We start from the raw sequence: 17610 nt of genomic DNA on the forward strand, positions 1-17610 counted from the left end.
CCAAACCACAGGAAAGGAAAAATGGATCCCAGCCCCCCCACCACCTGTAGGAGCCAGAAAGACCTGCAAAACCATTTAGGAATGCTTAAAAATCAGCAAGTGGCTTTTTTTTTTTCTTTCTTCCATTTCTTTTTTCCTTTTTTTTTTTTTTTCTCAAGAGTAAGACAGTAAGGCCTGAGAGAAAACCAGACACAAATTCAGAAAGAAGTCAGAAGGCGAACACCAACAGCTGAGACAAATTTCACTTTGATCTTCATCAGAACTTGCATGTTTTTTTATTCCTCTTTCTTCTTTGCATTTATTTAGGTTTTTTTGTTTGTTTTTATTGTTTAGTTTGTTTTTATACTCTCCCTTTCATGAGCATTTTAATTTTTCTTCTTTTACTTTACTCTTATTCCAAATAACTCTCTACTCTTTTTCTTTTACCGTTTCTTTTTTGTTCAGATATTTCTTATCATACTATTTTTATTTCAAATCCCACACAACACCCTTCCCTAGTCTTAATCCATTTTGCCATCTTCCTGAGCTTTACTACTGTTGGTGTAAACTTTATTTTCTCTCGCACTACACCAACTTTCTATCCCTTACTCTCACTCTTTCTTCTCCATCTAACCTTGTATAAGTGCTCTTCTCCTTAAGTCAGCTCACACTCTTTTTCTCCTCTTATAGGTGTCTGTCTTCTTTTCCACCTTTTATAAACAGTAGATAGTTGAGTGAAACACCACGATAATTGCTGTACTTCTCCAAAGGAACTCCCATTGGTCACTATTTATTTGTACTTTAAATCCCATAGAATTCTCTTCAACTCTCTTACTCCATTTCACCTTCTGCCTGCCCATGATCAGTTGAGTGAGGAATTTTATTTCATTGTTTTCTCTTTTTTTTCTTTTCCCCCTCTCTCAACCTGGGCTTTACTATTTACTGTTATTAGTTTGCTTCCCCTATCATCTCAAAATCATTTTTCTTTACTGTAGACAAATCATATTCACTTTTGGCTTTTCTACAATATTCTTATTCTCATTCCACCTTTATTAAACTTCATTCAGCTGTGGTTGCTATCAACCCTGCTGTGGTTTTTGTGCAATTTTGCTCCCATTGATCCAGTACCTTTTCAATTTTACTTGAAACCTCATAATACACTCTTCCCTTTTCTTACCCTATTGTTCCCATCATTCTTTCGTGTTTCACTTACATTTTAAGATTTGTTCTCTCCCTTTCTTTGCCTCTGTTCTAGCCCAAATCTTATCAATTCTCCACCCTCTTACCACACAATGACATTTCCCCCTCTTTTAGTCATCTCATATTCCTTTTGTCATATCTTACAATATCTGTAATCTCTCTTCATCTTCATTAATCTAAATTCAATTGCAGATTCAGATTGCTGGTGTAGCAGGGGGTTTCGTTTGCTGGCATAGGTTTGGTTGTCTGGTTGTAGTGTTTTGTTAACTAACACCTGTATAACAGCATAGAAGACAGGAGGGGAGTTGTGACTACCAGTAAACCTGCTGGAGGGGAGAATCCACCAATAAAGAAGCGACTGGCAGCTAAAGCCCAATTACAACAAGAGAGCCCACAAAAACAGAAGAAAGAGCAACCCAAAGCATTTAGACAAGGAGATCAAGAGACAGCACAACTGAGTCCCACACAACCTCTAACACAGAAGTTCACCCCACATAGACAGCTAGCAAAGCAGAGCATCTGGAAATGCAGAAATGAACAAAAAGAGTCACCTAAAATGGGGAGACAAAGATAGAACCTGCAATAAAAAGGAATGGAAGAATCTGCACAAAAAGAAATAAAATGGAGGCATGCAAAATACCAGACATAGAATTCAAGAAAATGGTTATAAGGATGCTCAAGGAACTCACACACAACTACAAAGAACTAAGTGGGAACTACAACAGCATGAAAAAGGAATAGAAACTATAAACAAGAACCAGGAAAAAAATGAAGAATACAGTATCTGAAATTAAAAATACACTAGAAGGAATCACAAGCAGGCTGCATGAAGCACAGGACTGAATTAGTGAGCTGGAATACAAGGTAGAAAGAAATATCCAGGTACAGCAGCAGCATGAAAAAAGACTGAAAAAGTATCAGGACAGCTGGAGGGAACTTCAGGACAACATGAAATGCAACAACATTTGAATCACAGTAATACCAGCAGGACAAAAAAGGAGCAAGGGATAGAAAAACTGTCTGAAAAAATAATGACAGAAAACTTCCCTAATCTTGAGAGGGGAAAAGCCATGCAAGTTCAGGAAGCACAGAGGGTCTCAATCAAGATGAACCCAAAGAGGCCTACTCTAACATACATCAAAATTGAAATGCCAAATTTTAAAGACAAAGACAGAATCTTAAAAGCAGCAAGGGAAACACAGACAATAACAAACAAGGGAGCTCCAGTAAGGCTAGCAGCTGACTTCTTAACAGAAACACAAGCCGGAAAGAATGGTTAAGAAATATGACAAGTAATGAAAAGCAAAGGCCCACAACCAAGACTACTCTACCTAGCAAGGCCCTCATTTAAAATGGAAGGCCAAATAAGGAGTTTCCTAGACAAAAGAAGGCTAAAAGAATACACTTCCTCCAAACCAGTATGGTAAGGTATGTTAAAGGGACTCCTTTAAAAAGATGAAGAAAAAGAGAGAAATAGGCACTCAGGTACAATGGGGAAAATAGCAATGAATATGTACCTATTGAAAGTAAATGTAAATGGATTAAATGACCAATCAAAAGATACAGGGTACCTGAATGGATAAAAAAACATGACCCACACATATGCTGCCTACGAGACACCCACCTCAGAACAAAAGACCTCCTGAGTGAAGCGTTGGAAAAAAATATCCCTAGCAAATGGACAAGAAAAAAAAAGCTGGTGTAGCAATAGTTATATCAAACAAAACAGACTTCAAAACAAAGGCCATAAAGAGAGACACAGAAGGATACTTCAAAATACTCAAGGGAAAAATCCATCAAGAAGACATAAACATTGTAAATATATATGTGCACCCTACATAGGAGCACCCGAATACATAAGGAAAATCTTGGAGGACTTCAAGAAAGATATTGACAGCAACACAATTTTTATGGGGATTTTAACACCCCACTGTCAACAATGGATAGATCTACTAAACAAAATATCAACAAGGATACTGCAGCATTGAACAATGCCCTACATCAAATGAACCAAACTGATAATATATAGAACCTTTCATCCCAAAGAAGTAAAATACACATTCCTTTCAAATGCACATGGAACATTTTCAAAGACAGACCACATGATAGGACACAAAACAATCCTCAACAAATTCAAGAAGATTGACATTATACCAAGCACTTTCTTGGACCACAAGGGCTTGAAACTAGAAACCAACCTCATGGAAAAAACTCAAAAACATTCAAATCCATGGAAATTGAATAGCATGGTATTAAACAATGAATGGGTCATAAATGAGATCAAGGAAAAATCAAAAAGTTTCTGGAAACAAATGAAAATGAACACAAAACAGTCCAAAACTTATAGCACATAGTAAAGACAGTACTGTGAGGGAAGTTCATAGCAATAAAAGATAGAAACATATAAAAGATAGAAACATTTCAAATAAACAACCTAACCTTACATCAACAAGAACCGGAAGAACAACAAAGCAAGCCCAGGATGAGTAGAAGGAAGGAAATAACCAAGATCAGAGTAGAATTAAATGACACAGAGACTAAATAAGCAATTCAAAGGATCAATAAATCCAGGAGCTAGTTCTTTGAAAAGATAAATAAAATTGACAAGCCACTAACCAGACTCATCACAAAAAAGAAGAGAATACCTAAATAAATAAAATCAGAATTGAAAGAGAAGAGATTACAAAAGATATCACAGAAATACAAAGGACTGTAAGAAACTACTATGAACAACTATATGTCAAGAAATTTGAAAACCAGGGTAAAATGGACAAATTTCTAGAAAAATATAATCTTCCAAAACTAAATCAAAGAGAAAAAGAAAGTCTGAACAGATGGATAACAGCTACTGAAGCTGAAGCAGTAAACAAAAAACTCCCCTCACACAAAAGCCTTGGACTGAACAGTTTCCCAGGATAATCTTATAAAACATTTAAAGAAGAGCTATCCCCTACCTTCCAGAAATATTCCAAAAGATTCAAGATGAGGAAGACTCCCAAACTCTCTTTATGAGGCCAGCATCATCCTCATTTCAAAACCAGATAGACACAACAAAGAAAGAAAACTACAGGCCAGTATCTCTGGTGAACATAGAGTCTATGTCCAAGGGGGTCAAACTCATTTTCACCAGGGGCTAAATCAGCCTCGCGGCTGCCTTCAAAGGGCTGAATGCAATTTTAGGACTGTGTAAATGTAACTACTCCTTAACAGTTAAGTGAGAGCTCAATGCTGCCACCATGTAGAAACAAGGTGCTGGGCCAGATAAAACAAGGTGGAGGGCCAGACTTGGCTCACGGGCCTTGTGTTTGCCACCTGTGACTTAGACACTAAAATCCTCAACAAAATATTGGTAAACCACATCCATCAATACATTTACAAGATGGTCACCATGATCAAGTGGGATTCATCCCAGGGATGCAAGGATGGTACAATATTTGCAAATCAAAAAACATAATACATTACATAAACAAAAGGAAAGACAAAAATCACACAATCATATCAATAGATGTAGAAAACACATTTGATATGGTACAGCACCCATTTATGATAAACACACACAGCAAAGTGGGAGTAGATGGAACATACCTCAACATAATAAAGGCCATATACAAGAAACCTACAGCCACCATCACACTCAAAGGGCATAAACTAAATGCTTTCCTACTAATATCAAGAACAAGACAAGTATGTATGCCTCACCACTTCTTTTAAGATAGTACTAGAAGTTCTACCACAAATATCGGACCACCATTAACAAGAGGCATCTAAATTGGAAAGAAGGAAGTAAAACTATCATTGTTTACAGATAACATGGTAGTCTACATAAAAATCTCTAAGAGACTCCATAAAAAACTACTTGACCTAATGAGTAAATGTAGCAAAACAGTATAATACAAAGTCAATATTCAGAAATTTGAGGCATTTTTGTACACCAACAATGAAATATAAGAAACAGAATTCAGGAGAAACATCCAATTTGCTATAGCAACAATAAAAAAAATTACTTAGGAATAAACCTAATCAAGGATGTAAAAGACCTGTACTCAGAAAACTACACAAGACTGAAGAAAGAAATTAAGGAAGACAGAAATAAATTGAAGCATATACTGTGTTCTTAGATTGGAAGAATTAACATCATGAAAATGTCCATACTACCCAAAGCAATTTATATACTCAACACAATCCCTAGTAATATACCAATGACATATTTTGCTGATATAGAACGAGCATTTCAAAAATTTATATGGAATCATAAAAGAGCCTGATTAGCCTCAGCAATTTTGAGAAAGAACAACAAAGTAGGAGGGATCACAATACCTGATATCAAACTATATGGCCACTGTAACCAAAACAATCTGGTACTGGCATAAGAACAGACACAAAGATCACTGGAACAGAATAGAGAGCCCAGAAATAAACTGAAGCCTCTATGGTTCATTAATACTTAACAAAGGAGGCAGGAGGATAAAATGGAGTAAATAAAGCCTCTTCAACAAATGGTATTGGGAGATCTGGACAGTTACATGCAAAAAAAATGAAATTCGACCACCAACTTACACCATAAAACAAAATAAATTCAAGATGGATAAAAGACTTAAATATATGTCATGACACCATAAAAATCCTAGAGGAGGACATAGGCAGGAAAACCTCAGATATTCCACGCACAATGTTTTCACCAATATATACCCTAGAACAAGGGACATAAAGGAAAGAATAAAAAATGGGACTACATTAAATTAAAAGGCTTCTGCATGGCTACAAAAAAAATCAGCAAAATGAAAAGGGAACCAACAGTATCGGAAAATATATTTGCCAATGATACCTCAGAGAAGAGTTTGATCTCCAAAATATACAAAGAACTCACATGACCCAATACCAGGAAGACAAACAACCCAATTAAAAAATGGGCAAAGGACCTGAACAGACACTTCTCTGAAGAAGACATACAGAGGACCCGACATATGAAACAATGCTCAACATCACTAGACATTACAGAGATGCAAATTAAAACCCCAATGAGATACTACTTCACAGTCAGAATGACCATCATAACCAAATCAACAAGCAAGTGCTGGTGAGTTTGTAGAGAAAAGGGAATCCTAGTACACTGTTGGTGGGAATGCAGACTGGTACAGCCACTGTGGATAATAGTATGGAATGTCCTCCAAAAACTAAAAAATGGAACTGCTTTTTGACCCAGCAATTGACTACTGGGATTATTTCCTAGGAATCCTGAAACACCAATCCAAAAGAACCTATGCACCCCAATGTTCAAAGCAACACATTTCACAATAGGCAAGTGCTGGAAACAGCCTAAGTGCCCATCAGTATATGAGTGGATCAAAAAACTGTGGTACATTTACAGGATGGAATACTACGCAGCAGAAAGAAACAGGAGCTCCCTTTGTGACAGCATGGATGGAACTGGAAAGCATTATGCTAAGTGAAATAAGCCAGGTGGTGAAACACAAACACCATATGACCTCACCTATAAGTGAGACATAACCAACAAAAACAAGTGTGCAAAATAGAACCAGAGACATGGAAATAAAGAACAAACTGACAGTAACCAGAAGGGAGCGGGGAAGGCGATAACAGGGAAAGAGGGGAAGAGTAGTCAAGGAACATGAGTAAAGGACCCATGGACAAATGGGGATTGGGGTGGAGGACTGAATGTGGGAGGTGGGCATGGGTGGGGCAGAGGAGAGTAATGGGGGTGAGGGGGAATGGGTACAACTGTAATTGAACAATAATATACAAATTTTTTAAATAAAGAAAATGCCAAATTTTAGAGATTCAACAGATTTAATTACACAGGACTACTAAGAACTCTGGGTTGCCATTGTCACTGAATCTTTTTTCTTAGTATCTTTATTTATTTATTTATTTAAAATTTTAAAATATATTTATTGATTATGCTATTACAGTTGTCCCATTTCCCCCCCTTCACTCAACTCCATCCTGCCCACCCCCTCCCTCCCACATTCACCCCCTATAGTTCGTGTCCATGGGTCATACTTATAAGTTCTTTGGCTTCTACATTTCCTATACTACTCTTACCCTCCCCCTATTTTCCACCTATCATTTATGCTGTTTATTCTTTGTACCTTTCCCCCCTCTCCCCCCCACCCACTCCCCTATTGATAACCCTCCATGTGATCTCCATTTCTGTGGTTCTGTTCCTGTTCTAGTTGTTTGCTTAGTTTGCTTTTGTTTCTCTTTAGGTGTGGTTGTTAATAACTGCGAGTTTGCTGTCATTTTTACTGTTCCTATTTTTGGTCTTCTTTTTCTTAGGTAACTCCCTCTAACATTTCATATAATAAGGGCTTGGTAATGATGAACTCCTTTAACTTGACCTTATCTGAGAAGCCCTTTATCTTCCCTTCCATTCTAAATGATAGCTTTGCTGGATAGAGTAATCTTGGATGTAGGCCCTTGCCTTTCATGACTTGGAATACTTCTTGCCAGCCTCTGCTTGCCTATAAGGTCTCTTTTGAGAAATGAGCTGATAGTCTAATGGGAACTCCTTTGTAGGTAACTGTCTCCTTTTCTCTTGCTGCTTCTAAGATTCTCTCCTTCTCTTTAATCTTGGGTAATATAATTATGATGTGCCTTGGTGTGTTCCTCCTTGGGTCCAGCTTCTTTGGGATTCTCTGAGCTTCCTGGACTTCCTGGAAGTCTATTTCCTTTGCCAGACTGGGGAAGTTCTTCTTCATTATTTGTTCAAATAAGTTTTCAATTTTTTGTTCTTCCTCTTCTCCTTCTGGCAACCCTATAATTCGCATGTTGGAACGTTTCAAGATGTCCTGGAGGTTCCTAAGCCTCTCCTCATTTTTCCGAATTCTTGTTTCTTCATTCTCTTGTGGTTGGATGTTTCTTTCTTCCTTCTGGTCCACACTGTTGATGTGAGTCCCCGTTTCCTTCACATCACTATTGGTTCCCTGTACATTTTCCTTTGTTTCTCTTAGCATAGCCTTCATTTTTTCATCTAGTTTTCGACCAAATTCAACCAATTCTGTGAGCATCCTAATTACCAGTGTTTTTTTTAAATCTTTATTGTTATTCAATTACAGTTGTATGCCTTTTATCCCCTTCCCTCCCCCCCACCCCAGCTGAACCCACCTCCCTCCCCCACACCCACCATCCCCCTTGATTTTGTCCATGTGTCCTTTATAATAGTTCCTGCAATCCCCTCTTCCCACTGTCCCCAACCCACTCCCCCCTCGCCACTGCTAGACTGTTCCCAACCTCAATGTCTCTGGTTATATTTTGTTTGCTTTTTTCTTCTATTGATCATGTTCCAGTTAAACGTGAGTTCATATGGTATTTGCCCCTCACCTCCTGGCTTATTTCACTTAACATAATGCTCTCCAGTTCCATCCATGCTGTTGCAAAGGGTATAAGCTCCTTCTTTCTCTCTGCTGCGTAGAATTCCATTGTGTAAATATACCATTGTTTTGGGATCCACTCGTTTGCTGATGGGCACTTAGGTTGCTTCCAGTACTTGGCTATTGTAAATTGTGCTGCTATGAACATTGGGGTGCACAGGTTCTTTTGGATTGGTGTTTCAGGGTTCTTAGGGTATAATCCCAGCAGCGGAATTGCTGGGTCAAAGGGCAGTTCCATTTTTAGTTTTCTGAGGAAATTCCATATTGTTTCTTACAGTGGCCTCACCAGTCTGCATTCCCACCAAGAGTGCACTAGGGTTCCCTTTTCTCCGCATCCTCTCCAACATTTGTTTGTGGATTTGTTTATGTTGGCCACTCTGACTGGTGTGAGATGGTACCTCATTGTGGTTTTAATTTGCATCTCTCTGATGGCTAGTGATGCTGAGCATCTTTTCATATGTCTCTGGGCCCTCTGTATGTCTTCCTTGGAGAAGTATCTGTTCAAGTCCTTTGCCCATTTTTTAATTGGGTTGTTTGTCTTCCTGGAGTGCAGTCGTGTGAGTTCTTTATATATTTTGGAGATCAGGCCCTTGTCTGAGGTATCATTGGCAAATATGTTTTCCCATACTGTTGGTTCTCTTTGTAATTTGGTGCTGTTTTCTTTCGCCATGCAGAAGCTTTTTATTTTGATGAGGTCCCATTTGTTTATTCTTTCCTTTATGTCCCTTGCTTTAGAAGACATGTCTGTGAGGATGTTGCTGCGTGGAATGTCTGAGATTTTCCTGCCAATGTTTTCCTCAAGGACTTTTATGGTGTTACAACTTTTATTTAAGTCTTTTATCCATCTTGAGTTTATTTTTGTGTATATTACCAGTGTTTTGAACTGTGCATCTGATAGGTTGGCTATCTGTTCGCTGCTTAGTTGAATTATTTCTGGAGCTTTGAAGTGTTCTGTCATTTGGGCCATTTTTTTTTTGTCTTGGTGCGTCTGTTACTTAAAGAGGCGGAGCTTTAGGTGTTCCCCGGGGTGGGGTAACTGGCCACTGTGCTGTGATGCTGTATGTGGGGGAGGGGCGGGGAGTGAGCAATGGCACCTGCTCCACTCTCCACAGGATTTCAATCACTTCCTCTGCTACCCACAATCATATTCGGCCCCTCTTGTGCTGGTTCCCGAGTGGGTGGGATTTGCATGCTCTAGGCCCCTGTGGGTCTCTCCAACAACCTGTCCTGTGAGGCTGGGAGTTTCTCCTGCTGCCACCCCAACCCCCACGGGTGTTTTCAATCAGAGGCTTGAGGCTTTATTTCGTGGAGCTGGAGCCCTGGGCTGCGCAGTCTGCTTAGCTCCCCTGCTGTTCATCCCAGTTTATCTATGTGTGAATGTGGGGCCGCGGGGTGCTACCTGCGCTCTGCCTGCCCTGTTCTCCGCCACTGTGAGTCCGGCCTTCTCGGTTTATCTGTGCATGAATGTAGGGCTGCAGGGTCTTGCCCTGTTAGTCCCACACTCTGCCAGTCTCGGTCCCGCCATGGCAACGCGAGTCCTCTCTGCCCTGGCTGCCTGTCTTCGCCCCTCCTACCAGTCTGGATGAATGTTTCTTTTTTATCAACTTGGTGTCGGACTTCCTTGCCGTTCAATTTTCTGTCAGTTCTGGTTGTGTGAGAAGGCGCAGTGTGTCTACCTACGCTGCCATCTTGGTTTTCCCAATGTCACTGATTCTTTAGTGGGGGCAATATGGTATGCAGATTTTCACAAATATGGCCTCAAGTTTTTCTTTTTGTTTTGAAAACTAACGCTCATGGAAAGGTTTTTATGGCACTTGGACTCAGTATTGTCTATGCAGTATCTCCTTTAATACATTAAAAAATCTAACAAAGTAGGCACTATTATGAACTCGATTTACACATTAGAAAACTAAGCACTGAAGTTAAATAATTCACCTGTCCAAGGTCACACAGTACCTGTTGGAGCCTACATTAGACTCCAGATATGACTCAAAAAATACATTCTCTTCAACATTAAGCTCTAGTGGAGCCTCCCTTTTTCTTCTGGTAAAGCATCATACTAGACTTTAAAGAAAATTCCTTGTGAACTCTGACCTTGTGTCCTATTTACTAACCTGCAATAACCAGTGTTTACACTGGCCTAAAAGAAAAACAAAGGGATTAGAAGTTAAGAAGAACCTAAAAACTTCAGAACTGTCCAAATAATATTCCATTTTCTAGCTTTCTTTTCTCCCTTAATTTCCAAAAGAATCAAAAATACAGTGCATCACTAGAAGGTGTGATGGATAAAGGAAAGAGGTAAAACACAAACAAATATCCAAGTAGATTTCTAATCTCATAAAGCAGAGCAAAACACGTAGAAGTATCCAGGTAAAATTATTACAGCAGGAAAAAAAGATCAGGAGTATACTTCAAATCATTCTCACCAAAGTTCTATATCTAGGAAGAATCTAATGATTATTTCTGGTACCAGATTTTGAAGTACCAGGCTTTACAGAATAGATTTTTCTTAAATATTTGCTTAGAGTTTTTGCCTAATTTTTTATAGAGGTAACACATATGTAAGTTATTTATACAAAGCCTCAATTACCACTTTGGTACACTTCTTTCTAGTCATTTCATTCAATGCATTAGTGTCTGGGTTTCCTCCTTCTACAATTATCATGGATTGGCTAAGAAAAATCCATTTAGTTTTTTCCATAAAATAAGAGACACATTTTCAATTTCACCAATAACTTTATTGATTTGGATATTTTGAGTTATGTTGGCTATCTCCTGCTATTGGCTTCAAGTGGGTAGAGACCAGGGGTGCTGGTAAACATCTTCCAAACTTTCTAACCCACCCAAAAGAATACCTTGCTTTATTTATTTAACATTAGAAGAATTTTTTCCATATTGTTATAGCTCCTCAACAAATTTTAATTTATAATATTTAGATTCTATTTATTATAGTTTATTGCTTACTTCAGTCATGCATAAATAGTTTTCCAATTTTTTCAGTGGTATAAATAATGTTGTGATAAAAATCTCTAGAACTTTTTTGTACTGAGGATAATATCCTTAGGATAAATTCCACAATATGAGATAAAAGTTTGTAAACAAATTTAAGGGACAGAAAAGTATTTAGAAAGTCCCTGTTTGGTTAAAAAAATGGAGAAAGGTGCAAGATAAAAATTATTTTTATAATGTGATCTCCTCTATGTAAAATAATATCCAAAGGAAAGAAATATTATCTCTGGTGTTAAAGGTTTGCATCACTCATATTTTCTTATTTATGCCATTCTGTGTTTCCCAAGTATTCTATAATTAATTCATATTCCTTATGCAAATTAATTTATATTTTTAATAACTGAAAATATATTTATATGTTTTCCTTTTTTCCTGTGCAAAGAGCTTCTACTCTACACAAGAAAGACAAAAGAAAACAACAACCAATGCTACAGTTTAAAAAACAGGAGCAAGAAAAATTCCTTCAAAAAGCCCTAGGCCAACCTTTGAATTTTCCACTTTTCTCATTCTCTATCACACCTCTGAAGTTTTACTGACATACCAACCAAAAAGAAGAAAAGGAAAAATAGAAACATCCTTCCAAGATGTTTCTTTTCAGGTCTATCTCCATATTCATTCTCCCTCAAATATTTAAGGACATGCCCCTTTATCCCTTCTCCCCTTAACAATTGCTTATTTGACTAAAACATTAACTTTCATACCCTTTCACTCAATGAAATAAGCAGCAAAATGAACACAGTTACAGGCACATGCCAAATTAAGTACTGCAGTACTAGGAGTGGGCCTTTGGATGAAAAGTATATTAAAAACTTAACCCAAGTTTATCTGAACTTCATCATTCTCCCAGGTGAATGGTAATGAAAAGTCTTCTAAACCACCACTGGAAATACAGTCATGGCTTAGTAGTATCGGTTATATATACCACCCATTGACAATATGTTTTCTCTTTCTAAATTAGATAACACCATTAGGGAAATGTTTACATTTAGTTCACTCTTCTGTTCAGAACTAGAATTCTTCTGGTAGAGAAGACTTAAGTGGGAAATAAGTTTAAAGTTTCATAAAACAAATGGAAACATGAAAGGATAGGAAAACAATTTTGGAGGAAATATTCAGAATGTATACAGATGGATAAATTTTTAAAAAGCTAAGAATGAATAAGAAACTAACAACAAAGGGGGCAAGTCTAAGGGGTAATATCTAATAACTTTACTAAATATATAATAGTTCCCAGATGGAATCTAATCATGACCAATGACATAAAAAACCAGGACGTAATCCTAATAAAATTTTTCACTTTACCTTTCTAATTTGCTGTAGAGTACACACAATACATTATACTTCTTCAATAGTCTTGACATAGCATTATCAACTTTGGTACTGGTATCAATTTCTTTTAGTAAGTCAAAGAATTTGTAGACACTACAAAGGAAAGAATAGAAAAAAAGTGAATTGTAATTTTAAAAATTCATTTTATTTCACTTTCAAAGCATAGACATTTCAATTCAAAAGATTATTAACTCTACACAAATCACTACTATAATGTTTGGAAGGAATTACTTTTTTTATTTTTCTAGAATTTGAAGAGGAAAAAATCCATTAATCTTCAACCTACGCCCCTATATTTATATACCTATGCCTATATCTATTTATCATCAAGAATGTTAAAAAGGGTTATACATATACATATATTATTATTTCTGTATCTATCTATATATTTTTAAAACCATAAGTTCACATTCATTTATCCAATTCTAACATAAAACTAATTGTTTCACTCCAAGTTTCTTGTCCATGTTTATAATTCTTCTTTGACAGTGAGAAAGCCTGTGGTCCATTTATCTTTAATTTATTGACTCAGTCAATCTCTCAGTATGTTAACATCTTCTATCTCCAAAGCTACCCACTCCTCTCATGGGTATACTATCCTAGCCTGGTCAGACTGAATCCCCATCCTGGACTGCCCTCCAGGGTAGTCACCAGACCCATCAATAGGCTGTCTAGCAACCAAATAGTTACAGGTTTCATTCTAAAAAAACAGACTGGACCAGTCAGACATTTATCTTGAGAACTGGAAAAATAAAAGCTTCAGCTATCAGCAAAGGCGCAAAACCCAAAAGAATAAAAGTTACTCTGATACAGAAGGGATTAGGGCTGCTGTGACAAGCTATGTGGAAAAGCAAATAAAGGAGGGTAGAAATGATATGGAGTAGATGATCAGACTGCTACACAGAAAAGAGAACAGAGCAAATGTGCAGATACATCCAGAGAAAAAGAAATCAGCCTTAGAATAGCATTCATTCAAAAACCACTCTCAGCTCCAGTGTTTATGAGATATATGGCATTACCTATCCATGGAGCACCATGAAAACTGTGAATTGTTACAACAAAGCCTTCTTTTTCTAGGGTTAGCTTACATGACTGTCTATTCCTTTTGTAGTCCTCCTCTGAAGGGAAAAAGACAGGAAGGTAGACAAGCAGGCAGGCTAGCATAAAAAGCCAAAATTAAGACACACAGATATTTGTGTGATTCTGTAGATAACTACATATTCTAGAATAAATTGATACTGGTCTGCGAATTATTTGTTACCAGTCCACAAATAAATAAGTACAGAAATTGATAGTAAGCATTTTATGACAATTTGACACTTATTCACTAATTTTATACCTGCTGAACCTTGTAATAAAAAGTTTGATCCTATGGCTAATACAATCTTTTTGTTTCATTTTTCATTTTGATTTATATTACATTTTTTAAAAAATATCAGTCCATGACATATTGGAAATAAAAAAAAAAAAATAGTCCTTTACCGGAGCACGTTTAAGAAGCAATGGTCCAGACAACATTCCTGGATAATTAACAGAACACTGAAATATGTCTAAGAAAAAACTGTACCAAATACATTACTATATTTATGATGTGCCCACTTTATAAATCAGGGTTGCTTTGTAAATAGGAAAAAATTTTAGGAAAAGCTTTGACAGGAAAATTATTCCATCTTACAGACAGAAGGTTTTCTCTGTCATATTTATTTAGTAGTCTATGAATAGCTATATGACATTATATTACAGTGTATTACAATCATTTGTTTAATTTTATATTCCCCATTGAACTGAGTTTCTTGAGGTCAGAGACTATTTCTTGCCTCTATATCATTAGAACCTAGCACAATATCATAGTGCCTAACAGTTGTTTAAATTTTCTTTCTTTCCTTTTGAGTGTATGTGAGCGGGGTTCAGGGGGAGGGTGGGAACAGCAGGTATACAGGGGACAGGGCTACGGAATGAAAGAGATCAAGATCCCCACCAGTGCCTAAGGTGTTATAGGCATTTAACTATAAACTTTACCTGTCTATTCATTATAAGTTATTTAATTCTCATAATTCTCTAAAGTAGCTAATAATTTTCACTTCACAGGTAAGGAATTTGAGACTAATACTCAGCAATCTGCTCCAAGTAAAACAACAGAGCCCAGATTTAAACTCTTAACCCAAATATCCATATTCTTTCCTGTCTTCTGAAGCCACTAAAACATTTGCTAAATGAATAAATAATTAATGTAAGAATTTACTGATATAATTAGATTACTTTTCAGCTACATAAAAACCACCTTGATTTAGTGATTTTATTTAATAAAGTTTAATAAAGCTTATTTAATAAACTGTAAAAGCTCTAAGAGGTAAAACAATTCTAATTCAATAGGTCAGTGATTTTCAACCCTTTTCATCTCATGTCACACATAAACTAAATACTAAAATTCTGACAAAAAAATAGGTATAATTTTGATTCATTCACAATGAATGACTATTATTATGTTGCCTGTGTCTTTTTTCTATTTGACCATCTAAGGGAAAAGAGGTCAGCGCTCCTAAGTAGTCAGGTATTGCATGTTATAAGAAAATCTCGCAGCACACCAGTGTGCTTCTTGCAGCACACCAGCTGAAAATCACTGCAGTTGGTTAAATATGAATATACAATGCCTATGTTTCCACATTTGTATAGTGGTAGTAAGAAAAAGTATTACCAAAAATGCAACAATTTAATGTATCTCCTTTAAATAAAATACCAGTTACATTTAATTGTAGATGGCTTTATCCAAGAAGAAATATATACTATTATTTAATGTTACATTTTATAAACACGTTGTCAATGAAATGATCAGAAGTCTCAGGAGGCTTCTCAATATAAAGCTCACGAGTTACTGGAAATGGATTAGTTAACTCTTATAAGTTTTGTAAGATCAAAAACAAACATTAAGTCATTATTAGGACAAGTATTGTAATGAATATTTAACTGAATATAGTTTCAAAAAGTATATAACATCTTTTACATTAAACACTGTTAAATACATCTTAACTAAATTCCTTTAAGATAACTCGTTAGTTTTATAAAGGTTTTAATAAGCCTACTTTATAAATTTTTGCTTCTTCTGTCCATATTAGCAACAGCTACATTTAATAAAGTTTAAAGATAGGGAGAGACACAATAATTTCCCCAGAATACAAACTGCTACAACTTCTGGAAATTAAAGCATAAATATACTTTCATTAAGGGCTCCAAGAGAGAATGATAGTTCACTGGTTGACCTAATTCCTCTTTATGTTTCATTTCATTTTCACATTTCTCACTAACACCCTAGTTCTTAAGAGGAACATTCAGATGTAATTTTCTTTAATGTTAGAGGCAATACTGACATAAAAAATTTTACCTGATCTCTATGTTTTTCTGTAGCTCAGTAAAAGTAAATGGCATTTCATCTAGCTCAACTGCTGCAATAAAGATACTGATGCCCCATAGTTGCTTTTTCTTCTGAATATAACTTTCCTGAAACCAAACAAAGAGAAAAAATTCAAATATTTCATTAAATCATTCACACATTGAATACTGTATTAAAATTCCATTATATGTAATTTTTATTCAGCATAAAAAATAGTTTTTAAATCCTTATGATGGCATATGCTTGACAGCATTTAATTCTATACTATAACAAACCCATTTTATATTATAAGGCAAAAAGATACTAGAATCAAAAAGTTAAATTACAACTTACTGTGGAAAACTTAGGGGTCATTCAATTCTTTGAAGTACATATTTTTATTTTTCGATAATCCAATGTCATCAAAGCCAAGTTAAAAAATTTTAGAGTCCATAAAAAGCAAACCCACTTTCTTATTTGATTATCTTCCCTTTAATTCACTCATTCTTTTATTAATCTACTGAATCAAGTTATTTTAAGATTGTGAAATTCATATCTCTAAAGCCATAAGTGCCTTCTTCTAAAATGAAAATAATAATACATACTTCACTTTGTAAGAATTAAATGAGATTATATATATAAAGCCCTTAGCATAATGTCTAGCATACAATTAGTACTCAATTAGTGATGGCTATCATTATCAGAATATTTTCCATCATTAGAATACACACTTTTTCCCCTAAACATGTATATCACTGTTTAAATATGTTCAGTTTTGTTAGTAAAATGTGGATTAAATTGAAAACAAAAGAAATATCAAATTATCTGATGTTCTTTTAAACAACTGGAACTATTTTCTTAGTCTTAACTGGAGATTACAATAAAGCTGAAAAGTATGTGATGCAATTTTATATTGTCTTGTAATCTCAATTATATAAAAGCTTTAGGAAAATAATTATTCTGGATCATCAAACTTATAAACAATAAAAGGATTATCAGTATTCAATTTTAAACTTTCCCTTAATTTTAGCTACTTTGGAAATAATATTTTAAAGGTTATATTACAACTATACATGGACTAGAATATTTAAATTAAAAGGACTGACAACATCAGCGGTTGATAGAGATATAGAGCAATGGAACACTCAAATATTGCTGGTGAAGATGTAAATTGGTACAACCATTTTGAGAAACAAGTTTAGCAAGTCCTTAAAAAGTTAAATATATACTTTTTGTCTTTAAAAAGTTAAATATGTTTATACTTTAAATATACTTTTTATATTTAAAAAATTAAAAGTTAAATATATATTTATACCTCTGTAATATTTAGCGATT

The 17610-nt window shown here is 35.7% G+C and overlaps 1 protein-coding gene across 3 annotated transcripts in view; it reads right to left on the bottom strand.

Annotated features, from left to right (window-relative positions):
- The window catches only part of RB1 (RB transcriptional corepressor 1), a 312963-nt gene that overhangs the window by 229074 nt on the left and 66279 nt on the right, over positions 1 to 17610 (bottom strand). For all 3 annotated transcript variants that reach the window (XM_053916790.2, XM_053916788.2, XM_024569646.3), the window contains exons 3-4: positions 16288 to 16403; positions 12882 to 13001 (exon numbers count right to left, since the gene is read on the bottom strand). In XM_053916790.2, the coding sequence (XP_053772765.1) occupies positions 12882 to 13001; positions 16288 to 16403 (236 nt within the window). The remainder of the gene's footprint in view (positions 1 to 12881; positions 13002 to 16287; positions 16404 to 17610) is intronic.

This window comes from Desmodus rotundus, chromosome 13, assembly GCF_022682495.2.
Source record: "Desmodus rotundus isolate HL8 chromosome 13, HLdesRot8A.1, whole genome shotgun sequence".
Classification (NCBI taxonomy): Eukaryota; Metazoa; Chordata; class Mammalia; order Chiroptera; family Phyllostomidae; genus Desmodus; species Desmodus rotundus.